The following is a 24,445-nucleotide window of genomic DNA, read 5'->3' as shown; positions in this document are numbered from 1 at the left end:
CTTGGGAAAGCTAGCGTGTCTCCGACATAGTGATAACACTCGTTGCCTTCTCTAGTGCAGCTCAACTAGGTCTCGTCCCATTCGTGATATCACAAATCCCGGAAAATGCGCGTTGTAGTCCAAACGAGTTGTTCGTTGTTAAATAAAATATCTCCTTTTGAAGTGGACTTTGAACTTTGTAACTTTGCAGATCTTTTTTATGTTCAAACAGCAACATTACAGACTAACTAAAGATGAAAAAGTGAAAAAGCATAATAGGACCCCTTTAAAAAAAAAAAAAAAAGTAGTAGAAACTGACCATTTCTTATTCTCAGAAGGCCTTTTTCGGCATTTGGTTCTGACTTAACTTTTTTTTCAGGAGGTTCTCAAAGTGAAAGTGACCGTAGTTGTATTCTCCTATAAAAATCCCTTTTTGAATGACTATATTTGTAATTGGGTCAAAGTAATGAATTGTTTGCGTTATTGCTATCATTACAAGACTGCCAATTTTGTTTGCAGTCTAGCCATTGTCAGCTGCTAAATTCACTTTTCTAAATATACAGCTGAGTCCGGCTTACGAGCACACACACAAGTCAAAAGTGACTAATGCTGGTCAATAGATCCTCATTAAGTTAATACAGTTTATCCAGAGGAGTCCACTAATGTGTCTGGGATGTGATGCTGGTCTATGATTTCAGGATGTTAGTATTATTGTTTCAGGCAATCACACAAGTCCAGTAAGTCAACACCCAAATGCACTTAAGAACAGGATGAGGCTGCAGTGGTCTCTTTTCAACCCCCACCGCTGTGGATCAGTTATCTGCCTTAGGCTTTGAGCAAAACAGTAAAATATGACCCGCAAATCAGAAAAAGAAGGTCTGAATCATCAAAATGTAATTTGTATGTTTAAAAAACTAGTAAAACACAAGGCAATCTAAAAAAGAATCAAATTGTTTTCCCTTTCTTTTGCCTGCATGTTGACAGCCACACGGTCACACATTCAAAATTCGTCAGCTGTTCACATGATGTTTGTTGTATACTAGCTGATGGGGCACTTGCCCGAAAAAGTGCGGGGGACGAATTTACGTGATATTAAAAGTGGGGGGGACACGTCCCCCGCATCACCCGCGTAATCTACGGCCCTGGGGCAGCTTACCTCAGAGGTGAAAATTCGGTGAAGCACTACAACAGTGGCCAACTGTTAAAAATATTGATATTTCTGGCATAAATTCAATTAGGTTTGATTTCTGAAAGGCATCGTGTAAACAGGCAGACTGGCATATTCCTGTCTTTACAGGAAAGAGAGCAGAGGAAACTGGGAAAAGGGCGAGCATGGAAGGCCAAATCAAATTTACAGCTGGACTAATGACATCTGACATCATTAAAAAAAAAAAGGTGCTAGAAAACAAATCTTCACTGTTTGTGTTCTCCTGATCATGGCCACTGAATTATCTGCCTCTTTCAAATACAGTGATAAAATAGATATAATGCAATAAAAAGTTAAACAAAGTAAATATTAACCTATGTGACACCGAGAACACACAGAACTAGGACAGTGGGTCATGACACAGTTCAACACTAAGTAAAGCATAACTGACCTTATAGACCTTCAGCGTTGCTTCATGCCTCTGGTTGGTCGCATGCAGTCTCAGCTTCTCCACACTGTTGCTGTAGTAGTCACAGGCGTTACACTTCAGGTGCACGGGGTTGCCGATGGCAATGCACTTGAGACGCCACTGGTTAGCTTTGCCACCTTCCTTGATGTGGGCCACCAGCTGATACTTCTGCATGTGCTTGTCGGTCTTGCAGTGGAGCTGGAAATTGGCCTTGAGCTGCGTGTTGTAGTTGCACAGCTTGCACTGGTAGATGTCTCCCATCACGGCCCTCCACTCCTCTTCCGGAAGCGATCGCTCCGCCGCCACGTGCCCGCTGAGGGCCTCCAGGCTGTCAGAGCTGAATTTGTTGCACACAGCACACTGGAAGAGCTTCAGCAGCGGGTCATTGATGCAAGGTGACAGCTCCCCAGCAGAGAGGACGGACAGGTCATCACCCATTAGCTGACCACTCGCAAGATGCAGCTCTGCAGGCAGCTCATTATTTACTGCAGGGAGGAGAGCGAGAGAGAGAGAGAGAGAGAGGGAGAGGGTGGGGGGCACAGGCACAGAGAGTATAAGAGGAGAAAAGTTTTTTTTTTTTATTAAATGAAATTTAAAAAGAGCTGAGACTGGTGTAGGGCACCCATACAAAAGGATTTGATAAAAAAAAAAAAGAGCCCCAGTAAGGAGTATGGCTTTTATAAAGCCTTAACTATAAAAAGCTATAATAGGATTGAATCAGGATCAATTACAATCATCCCTTTCAAGTTCTAAACTCCCCCATCAGATAGCTTTAATTACTCCTACCAGGGCATTCCTGAGTTTGTACTCAAGCATGTTTTTTTTTCTTCTTCTCTCTTTAAAGACACAAAACTGATCAATATAAAATGAGCCTGCCTCAACAGTAGTTCTAAAATTTAAAATGATTAAAAAAAAACAGATAATCTTACATCTAATTGTAATTTAGTCCTTTGATCTATGCACTTTTAGAAGCAAACTAGATCATTTTTCATACCCTCAACCCCCTGGAACAAAAAGCTTTGAATTTAATAATTACACAAGATCAAGACAAGGTACAAATATAGCATTTTGTTACACAAGAGTTTCTGAGTTGCTGGATGAAAGACAATGTTTTTTGTGGAAACAATATTTCTTGACAGGCTAATGTATATGTGCCAGTCTATACTATGTATGGAGGTAAAGATCCATGAGATGAATGCATAAGGGTGTCGGCTTTCAGAAACAGATGCAGAAAGGCTGTTTGGTCTTGATTGACAAAGTGAAAGAATAAAACTGCTGCTGTTGTGTGTAGGCAATCTGCTCACTATAGTCCATGTTAAGATGAGGTTTTTCTGGGTGGAGCAAAGGTCTAAACTTAGGAAAATTAGGAAACAGATTCTCACATAGCAGCTCAAATCACAAAACAGGTCGAGAGCAGGAAACAATAATGACAGGAGTAATAAGACCAGAGTCAGTGAAGGAGGAAGAGAACAAAAGAAAGTGAGTGACAAGCATATCCAAGGGAAAACTACTCACTGTGACCGGGAGCCAGAGCTGCGGCAGTGCTAGGGTCAAGCTGGAAGGGGTTGATCATCATCTGTGGGTCTGAAGGGTTCTCCAGTTTCATACCGGTGAGCCCGATGTTCTGGGCCAGGTAGTACTGGTAGAGCTCCGCCTCGGCCGGCGCCAAGCCCAGATGCAAGTTGTGCTGGATCTGCTTCATGTTCTGCTGAAGAAGCATCATGTTGTGCATGTGTTTCTCACTTGTCATGTGAATGCGCAAATTGCGAGCCACATTGGTCTCATAGTCGCAGACCTCGCATCGCCACATGGGTTTCTGTTTGGGCTTGGAGGGTGAGGGTGTGCCACACCCGCTCAGACTGGCATTCGACACAGGAGCAGTGTGGTTGTAGATGGCTTCCGTTCCTCCGTTCTGCAGCGTCTGCACATTGTTGAGGTGCTTATCCGACTGCATGTGTATGCTAAGGTTGCCTTTGGTGGTTGTGGAGTAATTGCACACCTCACAGCGGAAAGGTTTGTAGCCGCACGTGTAGCTCTCACCCCGGGCAAGTCGAGGGTGAGGCTGGCCCGTGCAGCAATAGACACAAGAGTCTCCAGACTCTGGGTGCTTCTCCTTCATGTGAGCATCCAGGGTCTGCTGGTACTTGTAGTGCCAATTGCATTTGGGGCATTTGAGCGTCTTACAGGAGTTCCGTGAGTGCATCATGGTCATATGACCACCAAGTGAACGCGAAGAACCTAAGACAGTGTCACACTTGGGGCATTCGATTCCACTTCCAGGAGAGCACTCTCCTGGGCCAGGGGTGCCAGGGGTGTTGGGCGTGGCAGCATGCTGGTGCAGTGGGCCTGGGCTTTCGTCATCTCGTCGTGTCATGTCAAGAGGAAGAGATGGCGGACTGCCATCCCTGCCGCCATTGGAGTAGCAGCCGTCTTTGCTGCCTCCACTCATAGAGTCATTGCTGTAGTCCAAGCTGGCAGCAGCTTGCTTTGTCTTCTCTAGGTCATTGGCAACAGTCACAGAGGAAGTAGTACCCCTTTCAGTAAATTTTAGCACACCGGACGATAAAGGAGAAATGCTTTGGTTTAAGAAAGGGAAATCTTTGCTACTGGTACCTTCCCCAAGTTCACAAACACCATCGTCGTCGAGCTCGTTCAAAAACATGTCTTCGTCCTCCTCATCATCGGCCCCATCTCTGGGCTCGCTTTTGATGGGGACCTCACCATTCGCATGCAAAGTGCTAATGTCCTTCTGCCGTTCACAGTTGCTTTCCTGATCCCTGCACCCAGCCCCTGGTGACGAGCGCTGGAGAGACATGGGGCCGACGGGGGACTTGAGCGCAGAGGTGGCCACAACCCCGAGGTTCAGTTCAGCCTTTGGCATCTGGGCACTCCTGGGCGACTGGTCTGCAGAAGATGCCAAACTGGCACTTCCTTTCAGGAAGGCGAAACCAGCCTGCAGGGAATCACCGTTTTCCATGTGAAAGGTGTTCCACAGGCTGTGAATGCCTGGATCAGGGCCCATGAAGTTTGCAGTAGAAAAGTGTGGTAACACAGAATTGTTTTTTTTTGGTTCCAGAAAGCTTATAAGAGGTTCTTTGTCTTTACCAATGCCCTGTATAATGGCAGAGACATATTTATTACTAAGGAGCTTTTGCTCCTGCTCACTGAGGGTCATCCGATGATCATGCACAGCATGGGTTACAAATGACCTACTATAACCAAAAGACAACTTGCACAAGAAACACATCAGAATAGGTTTCCTTTTCCCATCACTAATGCAACCATCAAATTTAGACAAGTCCACATTGTTTGGAACATCTTTGGACACACAGGAGTTTTTGGCTGCGCCATCAATGGTAAGATAGTCTTTATCACTCTTGTGTCGGAGATCGTAGACACGGAAAGTGTGCAACACAGGACCATCTCCTGCTAATGCTGAGGTATTTGGGAAAGCCTGATCGGCCATAAATGGTTTCCCGAGGGATGAAGCGATGTGAAAGGTATTGATCACTTGTGGAAAAAAGGACATGGGGGCTGTGGCCGACTGCTCAGTCTTGTCCCCAGCAGCAGTTTGGGAGTTTGAAAACAGTGCTGGGGAGAAGAGGCTTTTAACCCCCGACTGGGCATTCTGGCCACCTTCTTTGGAGTCCTCAAGAATAAAAGCTGAGCCATCTGGCTGGTAAACTATCTCTCCTGTCAGGTTCTCTACATCGCTGTCTTCAAGGTCGCTGACCTCGCTCTCATTCTCGTCCTTCAGAAGAGGAAGGCGAGCATTCGGGCAGTGGTGCTCCATGTATTTTTGTAAACTCAAGAAGGAAGTGGCACATTCGTTGCAGGGGATCTCTTTAGTGGCTGCACCTATCGCATTCTCCGCGCTCAATGCCGATGCGATCTCTCGACGGCTCTCCTCCGTCCTCAGGTTGTCATCCGCAGGGCTGTTTTCCTTGTCAGGCTCCATCCCAGGGACTTTCTCTGGCACCTCATTATCAAGATGTGTCGTCTCACGTAGCTTTGATATCTGCTGCCCATTTTCCTGCCTTGAGAGAGAAGGGGAATCACAAGTTTCCATGGTAATCGCTACATGGGGATCTCATTTCATCCAGCCTGTCAGGGACCTGCATAAATAAAAAAACAAAAGAGAGCAAAGACATATTAGAACGTGCATAATGATGGCGCACCTGATCTTCAGCATGTGCTGTCCTTGATGATATAGAGAGCATTCCTGCGCTGAAATTACTTGTGAATTACCTCAAAAATGAGCAGCGGAGGTCTACCTAGAAAAAAAGCTGTATGATTTTTAAATGCACAGACAGACACTCCATTGATTTTAGCAGAGGTTAACGAGTTTTCAATTGTTAAAAGAGGTTTAAGTATGTGCAGCACTCCCCTTAAAATCAAACCACTACCACACAAACGTTTCTGAGAGCCCCTTTATCATTGCAACATAATTACAATAAGCAAAGAAAAGGGGGATGGACCACCACATTCAAATCATGACAACTTTGGCAGAGAGAGGCGGTATCTCTTTGGCTCCTATGTTACTCAGTAAATCAGTTTACTCCAAATCTTCCCTCTGAGAGATGCCCCAGTAGGTATCTAACAAGCCCTGATTAAGCAGCCATCCAAATTCTAACCCACGCTTTGGTCTCTCTGACAATCACCTCAAACTCAAATTAATATTTAGCACACCCAGTCCAGTCACCCCGGGAGGGCCATCTCGCAATTTCTTTTCACTTTTTTTGTTTTTCATTTTTCATCCTTGGCAGCTCACAAAAACCCAAGCACATAAAAGCACACCATTTGAAAAAACATAGAGATGTTATCTATCCTGGATGGCTGCCCATCTCCCAACCGTCACTGCCTCAATCAGGGTCTCTCCTGGCTTTCACAAATCATATGTGCACCTTGCTGATGAAAACACTTCAATCATATATATATTTATTTTTTTTTTGGACCACAGACAATTTATTCTCAAGGCTGGCAATGAAAATTCAAAGACTGGGGCTAAGCTTGGACGCTGAAATAGAGTTGGATCCAAAGCGTATGTGCCTACCATGCCCAGACTCGGCGAATGAGGCTCAGCGAGCAAAGAGAAACCCAGCTGCTCCAAATTTTCAGGGTGATATCAGTGTGTGCAGAAGAGGTAGAGATTTGTAGTGAAGGCCAACGATGACGGGCTTGCAACTGCTGTGCTTTCAATTAAAATGAAATACACTCAAGACAGACCCAGAATTTTAAAACAGCAGCCCTGTCTGCTGCGCCAGGCTTTATTTTCTCATTATTCTCAAGAATACAGGAAATCTGATAATAGCTTATTGAACACAATGCAATTTGGAAAAGCACTTTTTTTTCCAAATGGAAACGAGGCTAAAGATGATGCAAAATTAAACAACAATTACAGACATGCCCTCTCCACCTAGCTATGTGCAAATCACTTTTTTTGCAGATTCATTGGGGATTCATTTAAATGAAGCTCTGGCTTAATACGTTTGGGATATCATATGAATATTACGCACAGAAATGATACATTTTACTATTCAAATCAAGTATAATCTCAACAGCTAACACGAGGAAACACACAGAAATAAAGAATAAGGATACTTCTGCTAGAAAATGAAGATAAGCTAGCCTATCACATTAATGAAATGAAAATTAAATTGTATAATAAACAATTGGTGGGGGTGGTCTGCACAATGCACTACTGTGAAAATAAAGACTTGAGATTGCTCTCAAATGCCCTGAGAGTAAAACTGCACAGCAATTAGTGCAAAATTAGCACCTATTAGAATTAGCTTCACACAAGAAAAGAAAAAGGTGTGTCTGTGTATGTGTGCAGTGGCGAAGTGGGGCGGGGTCATATATGCAAGCCAAGAGTAATGTACGTCTCCAAAAACACACGTTTGGCAGGGAAGCGAGGGCTAGATTACAGTATTCTCCTGTGATAATTTCTGCATCTCCTGGTGTAAGATCACAGAGCCAGCAGCTGTGCCTCCAGGGCCTGTGGGCGCTGGGTGAGTGTGTGAGGCGCACACAACATTCCAGCGACATTAACACAAAACCCACTGCACATCATAAAACAAGCAATCTTCACAAAACACACACTCTCCCTCGCGTGTCTACCTTGTCAGCGGCTGCCTGTGATTTGTTTCTGTTTGAATTCAGCCTTTAAAAGGTATCAAATACAATATGGAAGCTGTAATTATACAACCGGCTTCCTCATTCTCTTTTTTCTTTCTTTCAGGTAGCAGAAAAATAGAATTTATGCAGAGATTTTGTGAGCAACTGTGCGTGTTTGTTGCTTTCCTTCGGATCCTTAACACAGCATCAGTTAATGCGGGTCCGGACATAAAACGCGTAGTTTTAGATGAATTATGCATTTCTTGACACTTGAAGTGCTGAGAGAGATGCCTCCTCTGGATTTGCCTGTGTCTCTAGATTTTTGGCTATGCATGTGAATCATTACATGCCTATGAATTATAAAGCAAGGCACAAAAGAGCTAAACAGCTCAGAGCTACGCTTGTTTTGATAGGAGGCAAGTATCCGGGGATGCTGAGAGCACCTCTAGCTTTCATATTGATATTTCGCATCAGAAGACATTTCATTGACAATCAGCCTGGTAACTTAGTGTGCCCATCAATTTCTTCTCACAAAAATAAATATATAAATTACTGTTTGCTACAGCAAGTCACTGCATATTATCCAGACATCCTCAAGTGCTCAAGATGCCTGACAAGGACTTTGAAAAAATCACATGCAGGCGTCTTTCTTCAAACCAGCTACAGAAAAGTCAATCTCAATTGTTAACATACTCTCTTTTCCACCCAAAAGACAGAAACTATTCTTAAGTACGTACTTTGCTATTAAAAGGGGCTTTGTTCTTTTTGACTGCATTTTTCCTCTTTTAACACCTTTTTCTATACACCATTCTACAATTCCTCCAATGTGTTGTAACTTAACTGTGAAACAGCTTTTCTCTATTGTCTTATATTCCCTCCTTCTATTCGGTCTAAAAAGCAAAGGCTACAAAAAGAAGAAAAAAAAGAAAAAGAAAAAAAAAAAACTAAGCTCTTTTTCTTGGAACTGAAAGAACACTCTCTCAAAACAATGAGGACAGATCTCATTGCATGGAAATGGCTCCCGTACCCATTAGAAGAAAAAGATGGCAAACAGTGTTTCTACTTCTGTTTTTTAATTAAGACCGTCTCGGCTTCTCTCTCGGTTCTCTGTGGAGACGCTGCCTGTGAAGTGATTAAAAAGAATGTGATCTGATCAAGAGACGGGAATAATGGAGTAGGAATGCTAGGTTTACCCGAGTGCTAAGACTCCTCCTGATCCAACCAACCCGCCTCCAAAGAAAAAGGATTTCACTCACCCTTTCTTCCCTAAATAGTTTTTCAGGTCGTCCTTTTTTTTTTGAGACAGACAAACGTTAAACGTTAGCGTGCAAATATGTCACGCGTTACTGAAGTGGAACTGCAATATGAGTGCGAAAGAAAAAAGCAGGAAAAATAGGTAAAACGCCTCTGAATTATATCCGATTTAGGAAAGGTCACCCCAGCCTTTGCTGGGGCCTTTCTCAACACCAAATCCTCTATCAAAATGTCATAGTGAGTTAGGGAAAGACAAAGGAGAGTCACAGCATGCAAACTGCACATATATCTAATCCTAACAAAGGCATGAATGGGCCTTCACAAGTCTAATTATACTTGTTTATTTGTTGCCATGCAGAAAGAAGAACTGATGAAAAATCCATCAATGTGGTATTATCCAAACATCAAGAGCTTCTCTGGCCTCCAAGGACACAGGGAGGCTTAATTCTTTCTTGTTTAAGTCCAAAAAAGAAAGAAAATTGCAAAGAGGAGAGAGAAAAGGAGTGGGGGCGAAAAAAAAGTGGTTTTGCATGACCCTTTTTTCACAAAGGCTTTTCCCGACCCCGTCGATGCCCAGAGGTGTAACAGTAGAAGCAGGATATCTCCCCTGTGCCATAACCACATTTAAGGGCCTCATTTTCAATACGCAACATATCATTCATTACTGTTGGGTGTGGCAAATCCACATCAGCAAAAGACATCTATTTAGCTGTTGTACAAATTACCTTTCTGTGGCTGGCGTTTAACAAAAGAGTCAAACAATCTGAAGCACAAAACAAGTTAAGTATGAAAAAAGTTTCCATTTTTAAATCTTTAAAATCTTATAATACTAAAAACTAAAAAACATATGACATGACATGAATTTTACATACAAAATTACTTTAAATAGACCCTTTAAATGAGAGGAAAAAAAGAGTGCCTGGGTTTATACGACTCCCTCTCCCATTTGAAAACTTTTAACAGGAGAGACCGGTATCAAAGGGAAACATAATCTACATAGCTAATGTCTTTTCTCAATTCAAAGCAGAGAAGGCTGCAATTTCTCCTCGCTGGCAATCTGGAAACACTCTGGAGTTAATTACGCCTGATTCGAAATGAACCGCACAAACAAAGGCCAGTCTATGTCCAGACTATTATACTGCATTAACCGGCTTTAAGCTTCCTGCGGATCATTCCGAGGCTCTTCCACTACCCTCCCCTACCATCCCGACACGGAGAGAAAATGCCTGCACACCCCGGATTAATGAAAAGAAGCGTAAAAAGAATGTGTGACGACCTCTCCCGACACACAGTGCAAACTTTCAGTCCAAGTCACCGAAAAAAGGGGAGAAGGTAATTAAGTTTGAAAGAAAAGGTCCTCGCGACAAACAATGAGGCTGTGTCTCTGGAGGAGCGCAGGGGGGCGAAAAAAATCATTAACATTCTTTTTCAACTGAGAAAAAGAGAAGGAGGGGAAAGGGGAACGTATGCTGGCAGGTTCCCCACTAGTCTTCCTCTTTAGCCTTTTTTTCACCCCACATCTGGTTTCACATCTTCTCTTGTGCCCGTGTCCACGTGACACAGCAGATCATCTCTTTAACCCCACCTCTCTCTCTCTCTCTCTCGCTTCAGCTTTGCAAAGTTAACTTCGACAGTTAACTTGGAGAGCGTCGTGGAGACAACCACGCACGTTTGCCCACCTGAGACCCATCAGGCATACAGTATTTGCCGTGTGTGTTTTGCTAAGAGAAATAAGCCAGATGCAAATCAATGCGTTGCCCCTGGTGAGTCTTACGGCTTAATTAGTAAAGCAGATATGCTGTTTCCTCTTTATAGTAATGACACAAACAAATACAAACATGTACAGGCACTGACATAGAATATGACTAAACACACACCGACTCACTAGAAACACACATTTCTCAGAGGAGGCACTGACTAAAATTAGAGTTGTTTTCTCTGATTCACTGGCTTGACGTGAATTCATCTCGTGATCTTTCTGCTGTCCGCACAAGCACGAGTGATGAATATGTTGCGTATTTCAGAGCGTATTCCCTTTGTGTATGTGTTGTGTGTGTGTTTTTTTCCCGTTCTTGACAACAAAAGCAGAGAAACTAATTGTAGCTTTGCCAGTCCGTGTTCAGTAATCACACTCTTTGTCTAGTTTTTGCCAAGCAGGATTAGAGTTAAAATGATGACTGACTAATCCCTTGATTTCCCTGTGCTAAATAAATATTAATCTACTGGTCAAACATGTTCTTGTGGAGTACAATACATACAATATGAAAGCGCTTACCAGTTACATAAATCGTAGTTTTACGCACATCTGTTTGAAAGCACTGCCCCTTCCAGTACATAAAAAAAAATAAAGCACAATTAAAAAACGTCAAGCCTGCAATCGAAGTTGTCAGAATGAGTGACGCTCACATAATCTTGCTTCAAACAAATCAAACACATGCTTTGTGTTTGTTGCTTGCAAATAAAGCCTACAAATATTAGGGCTGTGCAATTAATAGTTTCGATTTCGGCCTCCAACGATTATGAAAATACAGTAATCGAGATTAAACGATTATTGCGGCCCATTCCGCCCCCTTTTCCAGCACTGCGCATTCGTTCCTCCATAAAAGCCCAATTTCACGTGCAAATCAGTAAAATCATGTAACGTGACTTTTGCAAAATGGGACGTGCTTGATTTATAGAAGTATATTTATTCATGTTTTTAAAAGCATGAAAGAGAACTTGCGCTGCTCCTCAGGAAGATATATGCGCTTAAAGACGGAACAGAACACGGACATGTAAAGTCATCTTTTAGCTCAAGGTGCGCGCCTAAACGGTCAAATACACGCAAAAATGCGACGCTTAGTGATTATTTATGTATACCTTCGTCGGTCATGTAATAAATGAACGTAAAGAGTTGAGAATGAAAATACGCGTGTAACGGTAAATTGGATCTGTGCGGCTCTTAAAGTGGCAGCGGGCTATTTACCTGCTGCGACTGTGTGCTTAATATTAATCAAACAACAAAAGACAAATTCAAAATCACACACTGCTCTTGAGTGAAGGACTTTTGTAGCTTTAATAAGAAACAAAAAAGTTTAATTCTTACAGTGAAGACTATGCCGTTTTATTTTACATTTTATTATTAATTTCTGTAGTAGGCTGTAAACTGCTTGAGACTTGCATAAAAAACATTAAAGCACAGTTTGTTTCATTTGTATCTATTTATTCTATTGTATTTGTTCTTTGCTTTTTTATTACTGACAGTTTAATTATTTTCAATAATTTTGAGGACTTTTTGTTTGTTTGTTTGAAATTCCGCTGGTCTCTACAATGTAGATGTCATAGCAACCTTAATTACTGGAAATATATATTTGATATGCATCACTATCTTAAAATAAATCACTCATATAATGTTTTGGTCATATGGCCCCCTCATAATACTGTTAAATAACCGTGATTACAATATTGACCAAAATAATCGTGATTATGATTTTTGCCATAATCGAGCATCCCTAACAAATATGGCTTGCATAGCAAAGGCAGAGGTGAGGACCAAACACACACACACAAAAGTGAAACAGGCCACATATTTCACCTCTAAAAAACACATGGGAGGGGGTGAATTCACCGTTTAACAAGCCATCTAAAAATATACCGTTAAGCCTGTCGGACAGGTGTTATATTTCTATGGTCGTTCGCTGTTAACTAACTTTAACCTGATGAATGTTTTGACACGCTACCATGTGGGCCGGGAGCGGTAAGCAGGCGCCATTTGGAACGAGAGCCCGTTTTTTGTCCACAGATTTTGACCTTTCCGTGCTGTCATTTTCCCCAAGAAACAATAAAAGTTTAAAGTTCAAGCTGCTCAGTAAAGACGGAGCATCCAGCCTGCCGGTCCTGTAATTATCTAGTATTATAAACATAATCACAGGCCAGGTATCCCTGCATGCATTCCAGTGCCGCTAGCTATGCGCTAACCCGATCGTTCTTCACGCAGGAATTTCACAAAACATGTCAAACAATCTATTAAAGCATGAATTACTGCTAACTAAGTTCTCCCGTGCAGGCCTTAATGCCTTTATATGGCAGCACGAGAGATCATGCTCCAGATCTGCCTAATTTCTGGAGCCAGAGAATTACTAATTAACTTAAGGTTTGAGCCTATATTTAATTAGAGAGCTCTCCAAATGAACTTTAGACCAAAGGCATTTGCTTTTTAAACAAACTCTGTTCTGACAGCTGTTGTGAGTTTACCCTTGTATGCCCACAAAAAAAAACATTTATTTTCAGAGCCATCATGGGGTCATTATTTCTTTAAGAAGGAACTGGAGTATTCCGCTTGAAAAGTGTACACTTTAATTGGATTTCACTCCAAACAAACAACTGTCAGATGTAATTAGAATGAGCTGAAATTAGGGCCACAATATTCCATTATCAAATAAACGGAATGTCACGCAAACTCCCGATTCAATATTCAAAGTTAATTTCGATGAATCTGGCAGTCACGTCGCTCTGTCTGCTTCCTACAATCACCAGACAAAATGACGCACGTAGTAAAATGATTAATCCTTTTTTTGACTCATTAAAAAAAATCATTAATTTAATGGCATATTATAAGGGAGCCAAAAATTGTTTCTCTCTCAGATGAAAAGGGCAAGTGACCGAAAAAATATCTGTGAGCAGTGCTAATGAAGAGAAACATTAAAAGAGTCTGTGGTTATTGCCACTTACGCCATTTGAAAGCCTATATGGGCCGCTTTGGCCCAGCTGTAACATTATCAGCGCGCTGCAGCGGGGTAGGCCACATTGTGTTATGCTTTTCAGATCAGTAAGGCCTCAACAAGACACTGGGGGTATTTTAAGGTCAATGACAACCTAGAAGAGAAAACAACCGCTGGATCAGCCTGTTAACTAACTTTAACCTGATGAATGTTTTGACACGCTACCATGTGGGCCGGGAGCGGTAAGCAGGCGCCATTTGGAACGAGAGCCCGTTTTTTGTCCACAGATTTTGACCTTTCCGTGCTGTCATTTTCCCCAAGAAACAATAAAAGTTTAAAGTTCAAGCTGCTCAGTAAAGACGGAGCATCCAGCCTGCCGGTCCTGTAATTATCTAGTATTATAAACATAATCACAGGCCAGGTATCCCTGCATGCATTCCAGTGCCGCTAGCTATGCGCTAACCCGATCGTTCTTCACGCAGGAATTTCACAAAACATGTCAAACAATCTATTAAAGCATGAATTACTGCTAACTAAGTTCTCCCGTGCAGGCCTTAATGCCTTTATATGGCAGCACGAGAGATCATGCTCCAGATCTGCCTAATTTCTGGAGCCAGAGAATTACTAATTAACTTAAGGTTTGAGCCTATATTTAATTAGAGAGCTCTCCAAATGAACTTTAGACCAAAGGCATTTGCTTTTTAAACAAACTCTGTTCTGACAGCTGTTGTGAGTTTACCCTTGTATGCCCACAAAAAAAAACATTTATTTTCAGAGCCATCATGGGGTCATTATTTCTTTAAGAAGGAACTGGAGTATTCCGCTTGAAAAGTGTACACTTTAATTGGATTTCACTCCAAACAAACAACTGTCAGATGTAATTAGAATGAGCTGAAATTAGGGCCACAATATTCCATTATCAAATAAACGGAATGTCACGCAAACTACCGATTCAATTTTCAAAGTTAATTTCGACGAATCTGGCAGTCACGTCGCTCCGTCTGCTTCCTACAATCACCAGACAAAATGACGCACGTAGTAAAATGATTAATCCTTTTTTTGACTCATTAAAAAAAATCATTAATTTAATGGCATATTATAAGGGAGCCAAAAATTGTTTCTCTCTCAGATGAAAAGGGCAAGTGACCGAAAAAATATCTGTGAGCAGTGCTAATGAAGAGAAACATTAAAAGAGTCTGTGGTTATTGCCACTTACGCCATTTGAAAGCCTATATGGGCCGCTTTGGCCCAGCTGTAACATTATCAGCGCGCTGCAGCGGGGTAGGCCACATTGTGTTATGCTTTTCAGATCAGTAAGGCCTCAACAAGACACTGGGGGTATTTTAAGGTCAATGACAACCTAGAAGAGAAAACAACCGCTGGATCAGCATAACCGCCAACTAATTAAAGCAAAGAAAACACATTATACCTACAGCTCTGAATGGTAATAGTCAGGGGGAAGAATGATTTGTTTTGCTATCAAATGCCATGCAGTAATAAGCATAAAGCTGCGGTGAGGGAGTGTTTTGAAATGCAAAGCCCAGATGCAAGCGCATGAAATGGCACATATACATTTGTTTCAACAAATCTCAGACACTCACAGGAATTAAATGGAAAATAATCTGTGCTTTCTCAAATATTTGTCTAGCCCCCATCCATCGTCTCTGATTTGATTTTATATGAAACACCCCAAAGGACCTCAATTTTCCTTAATGGTTTTTTCATACGCTTTCCATAGGTCTTTTTTATTACACTTTCTTTGATTGTCCATAACTTAAATGGTTATGGGCACGGCAACCAGGGCTCCCTACTGTCTCCATATAAAACTAAAAGAAATCTCCCAAAAAAAACGAGGACAAGGTGAGGCAGAAAATCGTTGTTTTCAAAAGCCCAAAATACAGATGACACCATTATCTTTTTTCACTCGGCTCAATGCAATACTTTGTTCTTTTCATTTCGTGACCATGATTTTCTAACATGAAATCCGCGAGCTGCGCATTTAATCTAGTTCTGTCACTACACGTCATTAAAACTAAAAAGACGACGACCCATGCCAGGACCTCGAGTGCCCACACAAAACCAGCCTTCAGTCCGTGCCACTCATCTGCACTGATGGAAAGTCTAACCCCCTTTAAAGCAAATAATTAAAGATGATTCCAACGCACATGCCAGACCAGAGCAAGACAGGATATGAGAAGTCTAGTATTAACCAAATACTTCTTCGGGGACTTCTCTTGCTCAGCCTCTGGACTAACACAAACACTGGGCCAGTGTCATGTCTGGACACATACACACAGGTGGAACAGCCATGTTAATATCCACATCACAGGGCCAGATGAACTAAGCGGCATGAATATTCATGAGGGCAGGCTCTCATTTATCTGTTTACATAAGGCACTACCGGTCATACATATTCAATTATGGTCTCATCCCTCTCTTGATGACTAATCATGGGCTTGTTATCTAGCTGAGATCGGCAACGACGGTGCGTACGATTTTTAAGTGTGCATCTGTCTGAATGGAGCTCCTATAAAGTTTAATCTACATATGGAGGGAGAGACAGGAAGAGGATGTGACTGTTAAGTAGGGCTGCACGATAAATCGCATGCGATATTTAACGCGCATCTTGTCAGAAAAGCCGGTTCTGTAATCAGCGGTAAATCTCCATCACCTGCGGGCTTTCACATTGAGCAGCATTAACTACACAGAGCCGTTGTTCACTGACAAGCTGCGCAAAACCACGTTCATATTCGCGCGATTTTTTGCGCAGCTCGTCAGAGAACAACGGCTCTGTGTAGTTAATGCTGCTCAATGTGAAAGCACGCACGTGATGGAGATTTACCGCTGATTACAGAACCGGCTTTCTAACAAGATGCGCGTTAAATATCGCATGCGATTTATCGTGCAGCCCTACTGTTAAGCTCAAACTTTGGCAAAATAATGGTACTTGGACATGAAATAAGGTGCTTCACAACAGCTGTGGCAATATGTCAATCCCTCTGTATGATATTTAATGCACACTTGGTTACTGTTAGCGTTGCTGTGATCTAAAGAGACACAAATCTTCACAAGAGATTATTTCGTCGCACTGTATGAAAAAGATTTCCAGCATAAAATCTCAGCTGCTTTGAAACACGAGACAGACGTTATGTCAATTGCTAATACATAATATTACAATAGATTAAATATATTTTTACTTAAAACTCTGTCTCACAGAGAAGACCAGCTTATTTTTACATGCCACATGGTCAAAAAATATCATATAGCGTGTACCTTTTAACCTTTTCGCTAATTGTCTCAGCAACAATGACTACACTTGTACCTGAAAACTTGTGAAGTCAAAATGCCACCAGTGCGCTCACCGACAGCTGCATTTGCATAAGCTAAATGTCCTGTTCTTCTTCTTTAACCTGAATTGTTGCTTAAAAAAGATTCTATCGATTCTATTTTTTACACAATATTTGGTCAATTCTGTTCATTTGCATACATGACTGCTTTTTCCAGTCAAATGCCTAAACTTTGCTTTAGTAAGATTTGTTCCCCCGCCCCCTTTTTTTTAATATCCATCACAAAAAAACAAAGAAGGCCTGAGAATACGAAGGGGAAAAATCCCCTTCTCCGATGAGACGCAAGCTGACAGTAAAAGTAATGTAATCCTGACTGGCAGAGGACCAAGAGCAACAAAAACATTTAGATAACTGTGCTCAAAAATGAAAGTTCTCAATGAGGACAAAACTTACATTTCCTCCCGATAACAAGTCCTTCTCATAACAACCCTTAAGATTGTTTGAAATGTCCATGTCCTCATCAGTCATGTGTTCTCACGCATTGGGGGGAACGGCGTGTAAGTCACGGAACAGGAAGAGACGTTTTAACTACATCCAAGCTGCGGAGTAAGGAGAGCACATCTCAAGGGCCGGTGGGGGCATAAAGGGGGACAATCCACAGCATACAAGTTTCACTTGGCAACCGGGCCCACATCAACATCTGGTTGAGCTTGTCAGTACACGCCTGATTCAACCAGACACTAAAACATGACTTGTCTAACTGCGAACTTTGTTTGAAATGAACAGACGTGAAGCGTCATCCACGGTGTATCCTTTTCTTTAGTGCTGGGGTTAAAAAGACTGATATCGCCACCTTTCACAATCGACTCAAAGCTACTTGCTTTTCACCCCTGGAATGGTTGGAAAAAGAAACAGAAGAGAAAAGAAGAATAATCGTTTTGTTCATGATAACCTGTGAGCACTTATCCTGGCTACAATTCTTTTCCCTTAATCATTTGCATATGAAAGGATAGCTCTAGTCTATAAAAGGTCAGTGAAAGATGATCAAGGCCTCACAGAACACAACAAAACATGGAAAAAAATACGTCTCTGGCGGCAGCTCGCGTTCATTTAACAGATCGCGATGTCAGTGACGCTGAGATCACGGAAGCGGTGCTCACGTCACACTGGTACCTTCCCCCCAAAACAAGAAACTAGAGCTAGAACCAGACCGTCCTCCAAAACACCTCATCTATAATATATGAATGCTGTATTAAGCGTTTTATTTTTCACACATGCACAAGCACACACAAAAATTCAAGCATGGAATCTTTTAACAAAATGATTACAAACATATTCCAAGTGTTCTTGATCAAAACTGTTCCCGTTTATATTGAGGACTGTAAAAGAACAAAACGAAATAAAAAGTAAGTAGTACACACATTTCTAGCATTCAATCAAAACCTTTCCTGTTTAAATTGAGGACACTGGAGGAAAAAATAAATCCCATCTCTGCAGAATCCACTCCCTAGCTCTGCTATTGTGCCTGAACACTACTGAATAAAGCATACGGGCTGCAATTTACCAGTTGAGAGACACCATTATCATACATATTACTTCACATGATGACAAAATCTGCAGGCATCTTGGGAGGCTTCAGGAATATGAAGCCTGTGCCTGTTGTCTCAAGTCCTCGACAAACATCTTTGGGGACAAGCGGGGCCTAGAAAGAAAGGACAAGAAGGCACCGTTTCCATCTCCCTTTCATCTAAGTCACTCAGTCAACCATTCAGTGCCCCATTCAAAGCCGCTGTGCATTATGCAAAAAAATGCTAATCCTTTTCCGATGCTTTTTACACTTGTACAAACCCTGCATTCCCTTTCCTGAAAAGCAATTATATCAGTTTACATTTCTGTCAAAAAACAGGATTACTTCAGGAGAACTAGCATTGCACCAGGCTTCCCCCATCTATAGCTGAAGGAAAGTAGAGATTATCTGCGACAGTATTTTTTTTCCTCCTCTTCCACTCTCCTCAAAAAAGTGGAGAGGCCTTAAGAATGTGATTTAATTAGCCAAAGGGAAAAGAATAGATCTTTAGTTGCTGTGGAAACTCTTTCTGACCTGACCTTCTCTTTGCAAAAAGCCCCGAACAGAACGAGCCTCAGTCTGGTCTATTAATCAGAAACAAATTATGAAAGAATGTTGTCGGCCTGAATAATGCTGCCCATTCTGTGGTGAGATCAGCAACAGCCTTCGCTCTTGCTTTCATTGTCTTTCTGTGCGTTTGACAGCCCGACATGACGAACGAGATCAGGGAGACCCTGGATTTGCATATGCAAATTCCCACATGAGGAAAACGTGTCTAAACAAGTGTTATCGCGAGGCAGATTAAGTAAGCCATCGTGCTTTTGCTGTTTTTTGGGGGCCACCGCTGTAGTCAGGGCCATTAGTCAGCACAATTAACCTCATCTCCATGGCTACTAATGAAATTTCGCCATGGTACGACTTAAATTAGATAGCTGGTTATGCGTTGCCACCATCCAACTCCAAATCCATTATTTGCCCCAGGAACAATGAGCCGTTTGTGCTCAGCTGATCTCCACCAGCTGAACAAACCTCAGAGTTAACAATTTGCATATGTTAATAAAATTAAGTCCTAATTACATGAAACTTGTACATATTCAAATGCACTTTCCCTAGGCACTATGGAGCTTGAACCCTATCCAAGTGTTTAACCCTTCAGAAAGCCTCTAAGCAGGGGAGGCTCTTTCTGCCTCAGAAATGCCTCGGGGCTGACACAAAAAGGCCCCCCTTAATACATTAAGCCAGCTCCTGACTTCTCAGCTTTCCACCCACTGCTCTGCGGACCAGGGCAAGTACTGCATCCTCCAAACCAAATTCAATTGGGCCCACAACAAAAGCCCTATAGTTCCTCTAACAACAATGTGACAGTTTTCTCAATGCTATCTATGTGAAGTGCACACACAAACGTTATTAAACAGTTAATGTGCTCAGGAAACCACAACAAGCACTAGCAATTGAGTACATAAAATACATAGCTAAAATAAATTGTTCTTGATGTAAAATTCAGAAGCATTTCTTCAAGAAAATGACAGCGGGAAAAAAATGGACAATATCTTATCGTAACGACATTAAGCTTTTGAAAACGTAACAGACAGGGAATCTTAAAGGAAATCATACAGTCGCAGCAAGATTAAAAAAGCCTTTGTCCTGCACCACATACATTTTTTTTTCCTTCTGTGCCAGCGAAATTAAATTGGTCTGTTCAAAGGTTTAAGATGAGACCAAATGGAAAAAAAATGTTCTATCACATATGAAATTTATGCTGCTCTGTGAAGCGTAGCCCAGATGGTGCGAGATGAATAAAAAACAAACACCTAATGATAGACAGCAGAAAGCTCAGAGGACTATGATAATGTCAGGGTTAAAGAAAACAGAAAAAAAAATCTTTCCTGCTTCTTCTCAGTATTGCTGACCAACAACGAATTTCCACGACTGCAATGAAATAACAAGCCGTGCTCCGGTGAATTGAAGCTCTTGGCGCTCTAAATGGTTCATATCACCACATTCGAAAATAGAAAACTGTATTTCCCTGTCTAACCCTGTACAAGGCCTTTACAGGAAAAAAAATGTTATATTGCAGCTTTTTGGGGAGAAACTGATACCACTGTGGTGATTACTGGTCTTGTGATTTTTTTTTTAGATGGATTCTGTCAAATTTGTGCATATATTATGTGTGTCTACATGCATGTGAATGCAAACATCAGCTTGTGTGTGTGTGTGTGTGTGTGTGTTTGAATGGGGCTTCTCTTTTACAACTATCAATACCGGGATAACCATGTATTAGCATTCAACCGAACACGCAGTCATCTCTCTCGCCTTTTAGCTAAATTGGGTGTCTTAATGTCACAAAGCAGTGGCAGTCAACCTCTGCGCGTTGCCATAGGAGTTTCGGTACTGAACAGCAGAACGCTGTGATAGGCTTGTAGCAAGCCACTCCGCAGAGGCGGATTTTAAATCATCCAGCCTCTTCTATTAGACTTGAGACTTATTGAGGTAGAAACCATAAAAAATGAAGAAGGGAAATTTAATCCCTGAAATATTGATTTGCACATTAATATCATATAGGCAGTGGGCAATTTGGCTTCATGGAAATGACACATTGCCGACCCAAGGAGAAGCCTCAGCCAATCTTACTGCAGAACATGTCTCAAGAGTTATTAAAGGCTCCTCGCGTTGGCTTCACGATATTCTGTGCTGCCTCGAATCAATCTGTACACTGTACGAAATTATGTGGACACAAAAACGCAAAACACATCGGATATTAAATCAAAGCACGATTAATAGATCCAGATGCCTTGTGGTGTCATAAAACGACTGCATTTAAATTAACATTTCCAAGTACATTAATGCAACCAAATGCACTGAACCCCATCTTTTCTAAACCTTTTGTGTCTTTCTGTAAGAGCAGATCTCAGACACAACCTTTTTAAATAAGATTTTTACATCTAACAGTTGTTGTCACACAGCAGCAAATTTGCTGAATGAAACTCATCCTTTTATTCTTTAATAGAAATACAAATAATTCAAGCTGAAAAGTTTAATACGAAAATAGAGAAAACTATTACATACAAGACAACGTACAACGTACAATGTACAACATAATAGTAATAATAATAATGTTATTATTGTAACAAAAAAATCTAAATTAAAAAATACAACTATACAAATGAAAAAACAATCCAATACAAAAGATGCAGTTCCGGTGCAATTCCAATTTGCAAACAAATCCAGGTATCCACAAAGGATCGTATTAATACAAAAAGCGTACAAATCCACAATGTCTAATGAAGAAAAACCAAACGCAGCTCATTTAATACACAAGCAAACAAACATGCTGCCAACGGTACAGAGTAACCCCCCAAAAACAACTTGAAAATCCTACAAATACGGTGATCCAGGCAGTGAAAATCTGCAGGTTTAGAGAGCAGAGAGCGCAGACACACAGCGATACACACCGCGGCTCTGTGCTCTGCCTCCCCACTGCCTGTGTTTTTTCTGTGCTCTCAATGGAAGCGATCGATGCCCTTGTCACTGTCGCGTTCCAATCGGAGCCAAGACTCTGTCTCACACTCACCATCAACCCAAAAGCAAAGCGCTCACACACACGCCACGGTCTTCAATGCCAATGTTAACGTTTACCACAAAAAAAAAAAAAAACTTCGAACTTTAAGAATCTAACGACCTTTCTATAAACTCGGGGACAATTCTCTCAGGAAAAACTGAAAGGAGAAGAGAAGGAAACTTACAGGCAAGACAGAAGACACAAGTAGTTTAAACACGGAATGGGCTTTCTAAAGAAAATAGGAATGATTTCGGTCCTTTTTATTCCGTTTTTTACGTCTGCCACAGACACGAAGGAGTCCGGGATATGGCAGAAGAGACAGAGTTCAATCCTTCCGATCGTTACCATCATCCGAGCCGCAGCGTCGAGACTCTTTTATACGTTGCAGGTAACCGAAATATACGAAGGAGGATCTTTTAGTTATCTGAGGTGAACTGTGCAGCTTTTGAGTCTATCTCAAGAAGCATGACGGAAAACACCGGTCCGGAGCGTCGTCGGGTCAAAACGTAGCCTTCGCGTTTCTTACTATTGCAGGGTATATTGGCAGTTCTCGACACGTTACCTTTTCGAGCAGATATTTTATCAAATGTATGACTTGTATTGTTTGAGAAATAAGATTTGGTCAAATGTAAGGAAGCCCTGCTGTTGAGCGTTTGCTGTGATGAGGCGAGTCCAACTCCTGAGGCGAACACAACAGCCGCGAGCGTACAAATCGGTCCACTTTTTACTCCGTATCAGCGAATAACGGTATAAAATAGAGCGAAACTTGACATTTATGGCGGTTTGCTTTTAAAAGAAACGAAATGAAGTCTGGAAAAGGTTTACGGTAGATACGATAGGACAACATCGCCTGACAGTTCGCGGCTGTTCGGCAAAAGGACTGTTTTACAAACTGAGAGGAAAATATTTAGGCTGGCATTTGTCTAAATTATATCACATAACGCCGTAATCCAACAGCGGAATAGCCCAGATTCGGCAGGAATAGTCGCGAAAGAAAATCAATACTCGACCTAAATTTAACACCAACTACTCAATAAAAGTTGAAGAAAAAAAAACTTACTTTCTTTCCCCGCAGTTCCCTCCGCTTCTTCTCTTGATATTTGCTTTTTCTGAAGAAAATCACATCCAATGGTAGCGCAAGTAGGTAACAAAAAGGATAAAAAGGAAAAAAATGCAACAATAATCCTCCAACTTTATAGGAAAAAACGTAAATACTACAGTAAGAGTCGATCCTTTGGGTCCGGTTGTGTAAAAGATGTGTCGACGACTGCCTAGCAGTTTCAGTTGTGGAGGAGTAAGGGAAAGGAGGTAAGGAAATGAAAATCCGATATGTCTTTATTCTGCTAATTATGATCGTTTTAGCCCTGTTTAAAAAAATGGCTGATTAAGTTGAGTGCGCATGTCTTTGTGTGTCTATTCTCGATATGCACTCTGGGAATGATCTCTCTCTCTCTCTATATATATATATATATATATATACATATAATTATATATATATATAATTATTATTATTATTTTATTTAGCCTATTTTTTTTTTTGTAAAAGAAAATCACCGGAGACTTATGAAAATTTACAGATTTTAAAAAGCAGAAATATGCATTTGGACACTATGTTGCAATAGCATCCGTTTGCATTGTAGGGAATAAATAAATTAAATTAATTAATTAATAATAATAATAATAATAGAAAACAACACGACTGAAATGGCACTTTTTGCTATTCCTACAGTACAATAGCCTACTAAAAATAAAGAATGAAATGCAACGCAAATGAAGAGAAAACGTGAGAAAAACATGAATACTGTACAGGCGTCGCTTATTATAAACCGTTATCTGCGTGACACGTGTAAAATGCCAATAGCTGAGCAGATTAAATGAACAAATCGTATCAGTTGTAAAGGCCATGTATTTAAAATGATTTTCAGTTAAGCTACTGTATTGTAGACTCTTGTATTGTAAGAGAACATGCAGATGTGAATATTAAGAGATATTTAATGACACATTGTATGATACGCATTTGTTTTGCTAACAAAAATTATATGTAACGTTAAATTAGATTCAAATAATAATTCGCAGAATATTTATCGATAAAACAGTGTTCAAAATAAACCTAAAAAGTACACTACTTGACAGTAAATGGGCCTCGGATTTAAAGCCCATAGTAGCCTATATAGCCTACTGTAAAAGAGCCTGGCTTATGAAATTTACATCCTTCTATTTCACTCATCAGGCGTTTAGTTCATATTCAAACACGCATGCAAATGCTCCGATTGATTATCCAGTTTGGATCTCCTAAAATGTCGCCATTGAAAGGAAATCCGACAAGATGTTAATCGTGAAGAAAATCAAAAGATCGGCTCTCCTTT

At 41.2% G+C, this 24,445-nt stretch overlaps 1 protein-coding gene across 1 annotated transcript in view; it reads right to left on the bottom strand.

Moving 5' to 3' along the window:
* Window positions 1-23,508, bottom strand: part of LOC107721891 (zinc finger homeobox protein 4-like) — a 79,555-nt gene extending 56,047 nt beyond the window's left edge. The window contains 3 exon segments of the mRNA XM_016530090.1: window positions 1,578-2,080; window positions 3,111-5,710; window positions 23,140-23,508. Coding sequence (XP_016385576.1) covers window positions 1,578-2,080; window positions 3,111-5,664 — 3,057 coding nt within the window. The 5' untranslated portion in view covers window positions 5,665-5,710; window positions 23,140-23,508.
* Between the last annotated feature and the right edge of the window lie 937 nt (window positions 23,509-24,445).

The sequence above is a fragment of the Sinocyclocheilus rhinocerous genome, unplaced genomic scaffold, assembly GCF_001515625.1.
Source record: "Sinocyclocheilus rhinocerous isolate Xijiao unplaced genomic scaffold, SAMN03320098_v1.1 scaffold90, whole genome shotgun sequence".
Lineage (NCBI taxonomy): Eukaryota > Metazoa > Chordata > Actinopteri > Cypriniformes > Cyprinidae > Sinocyclocheilus > Sinocyclocheilus rhinocerous.
The sequence above is the reverse complement of the archived record's forward strand: the minus strand, read 5'-3'. Positions and strand labels throughout refer to the sequence as shown.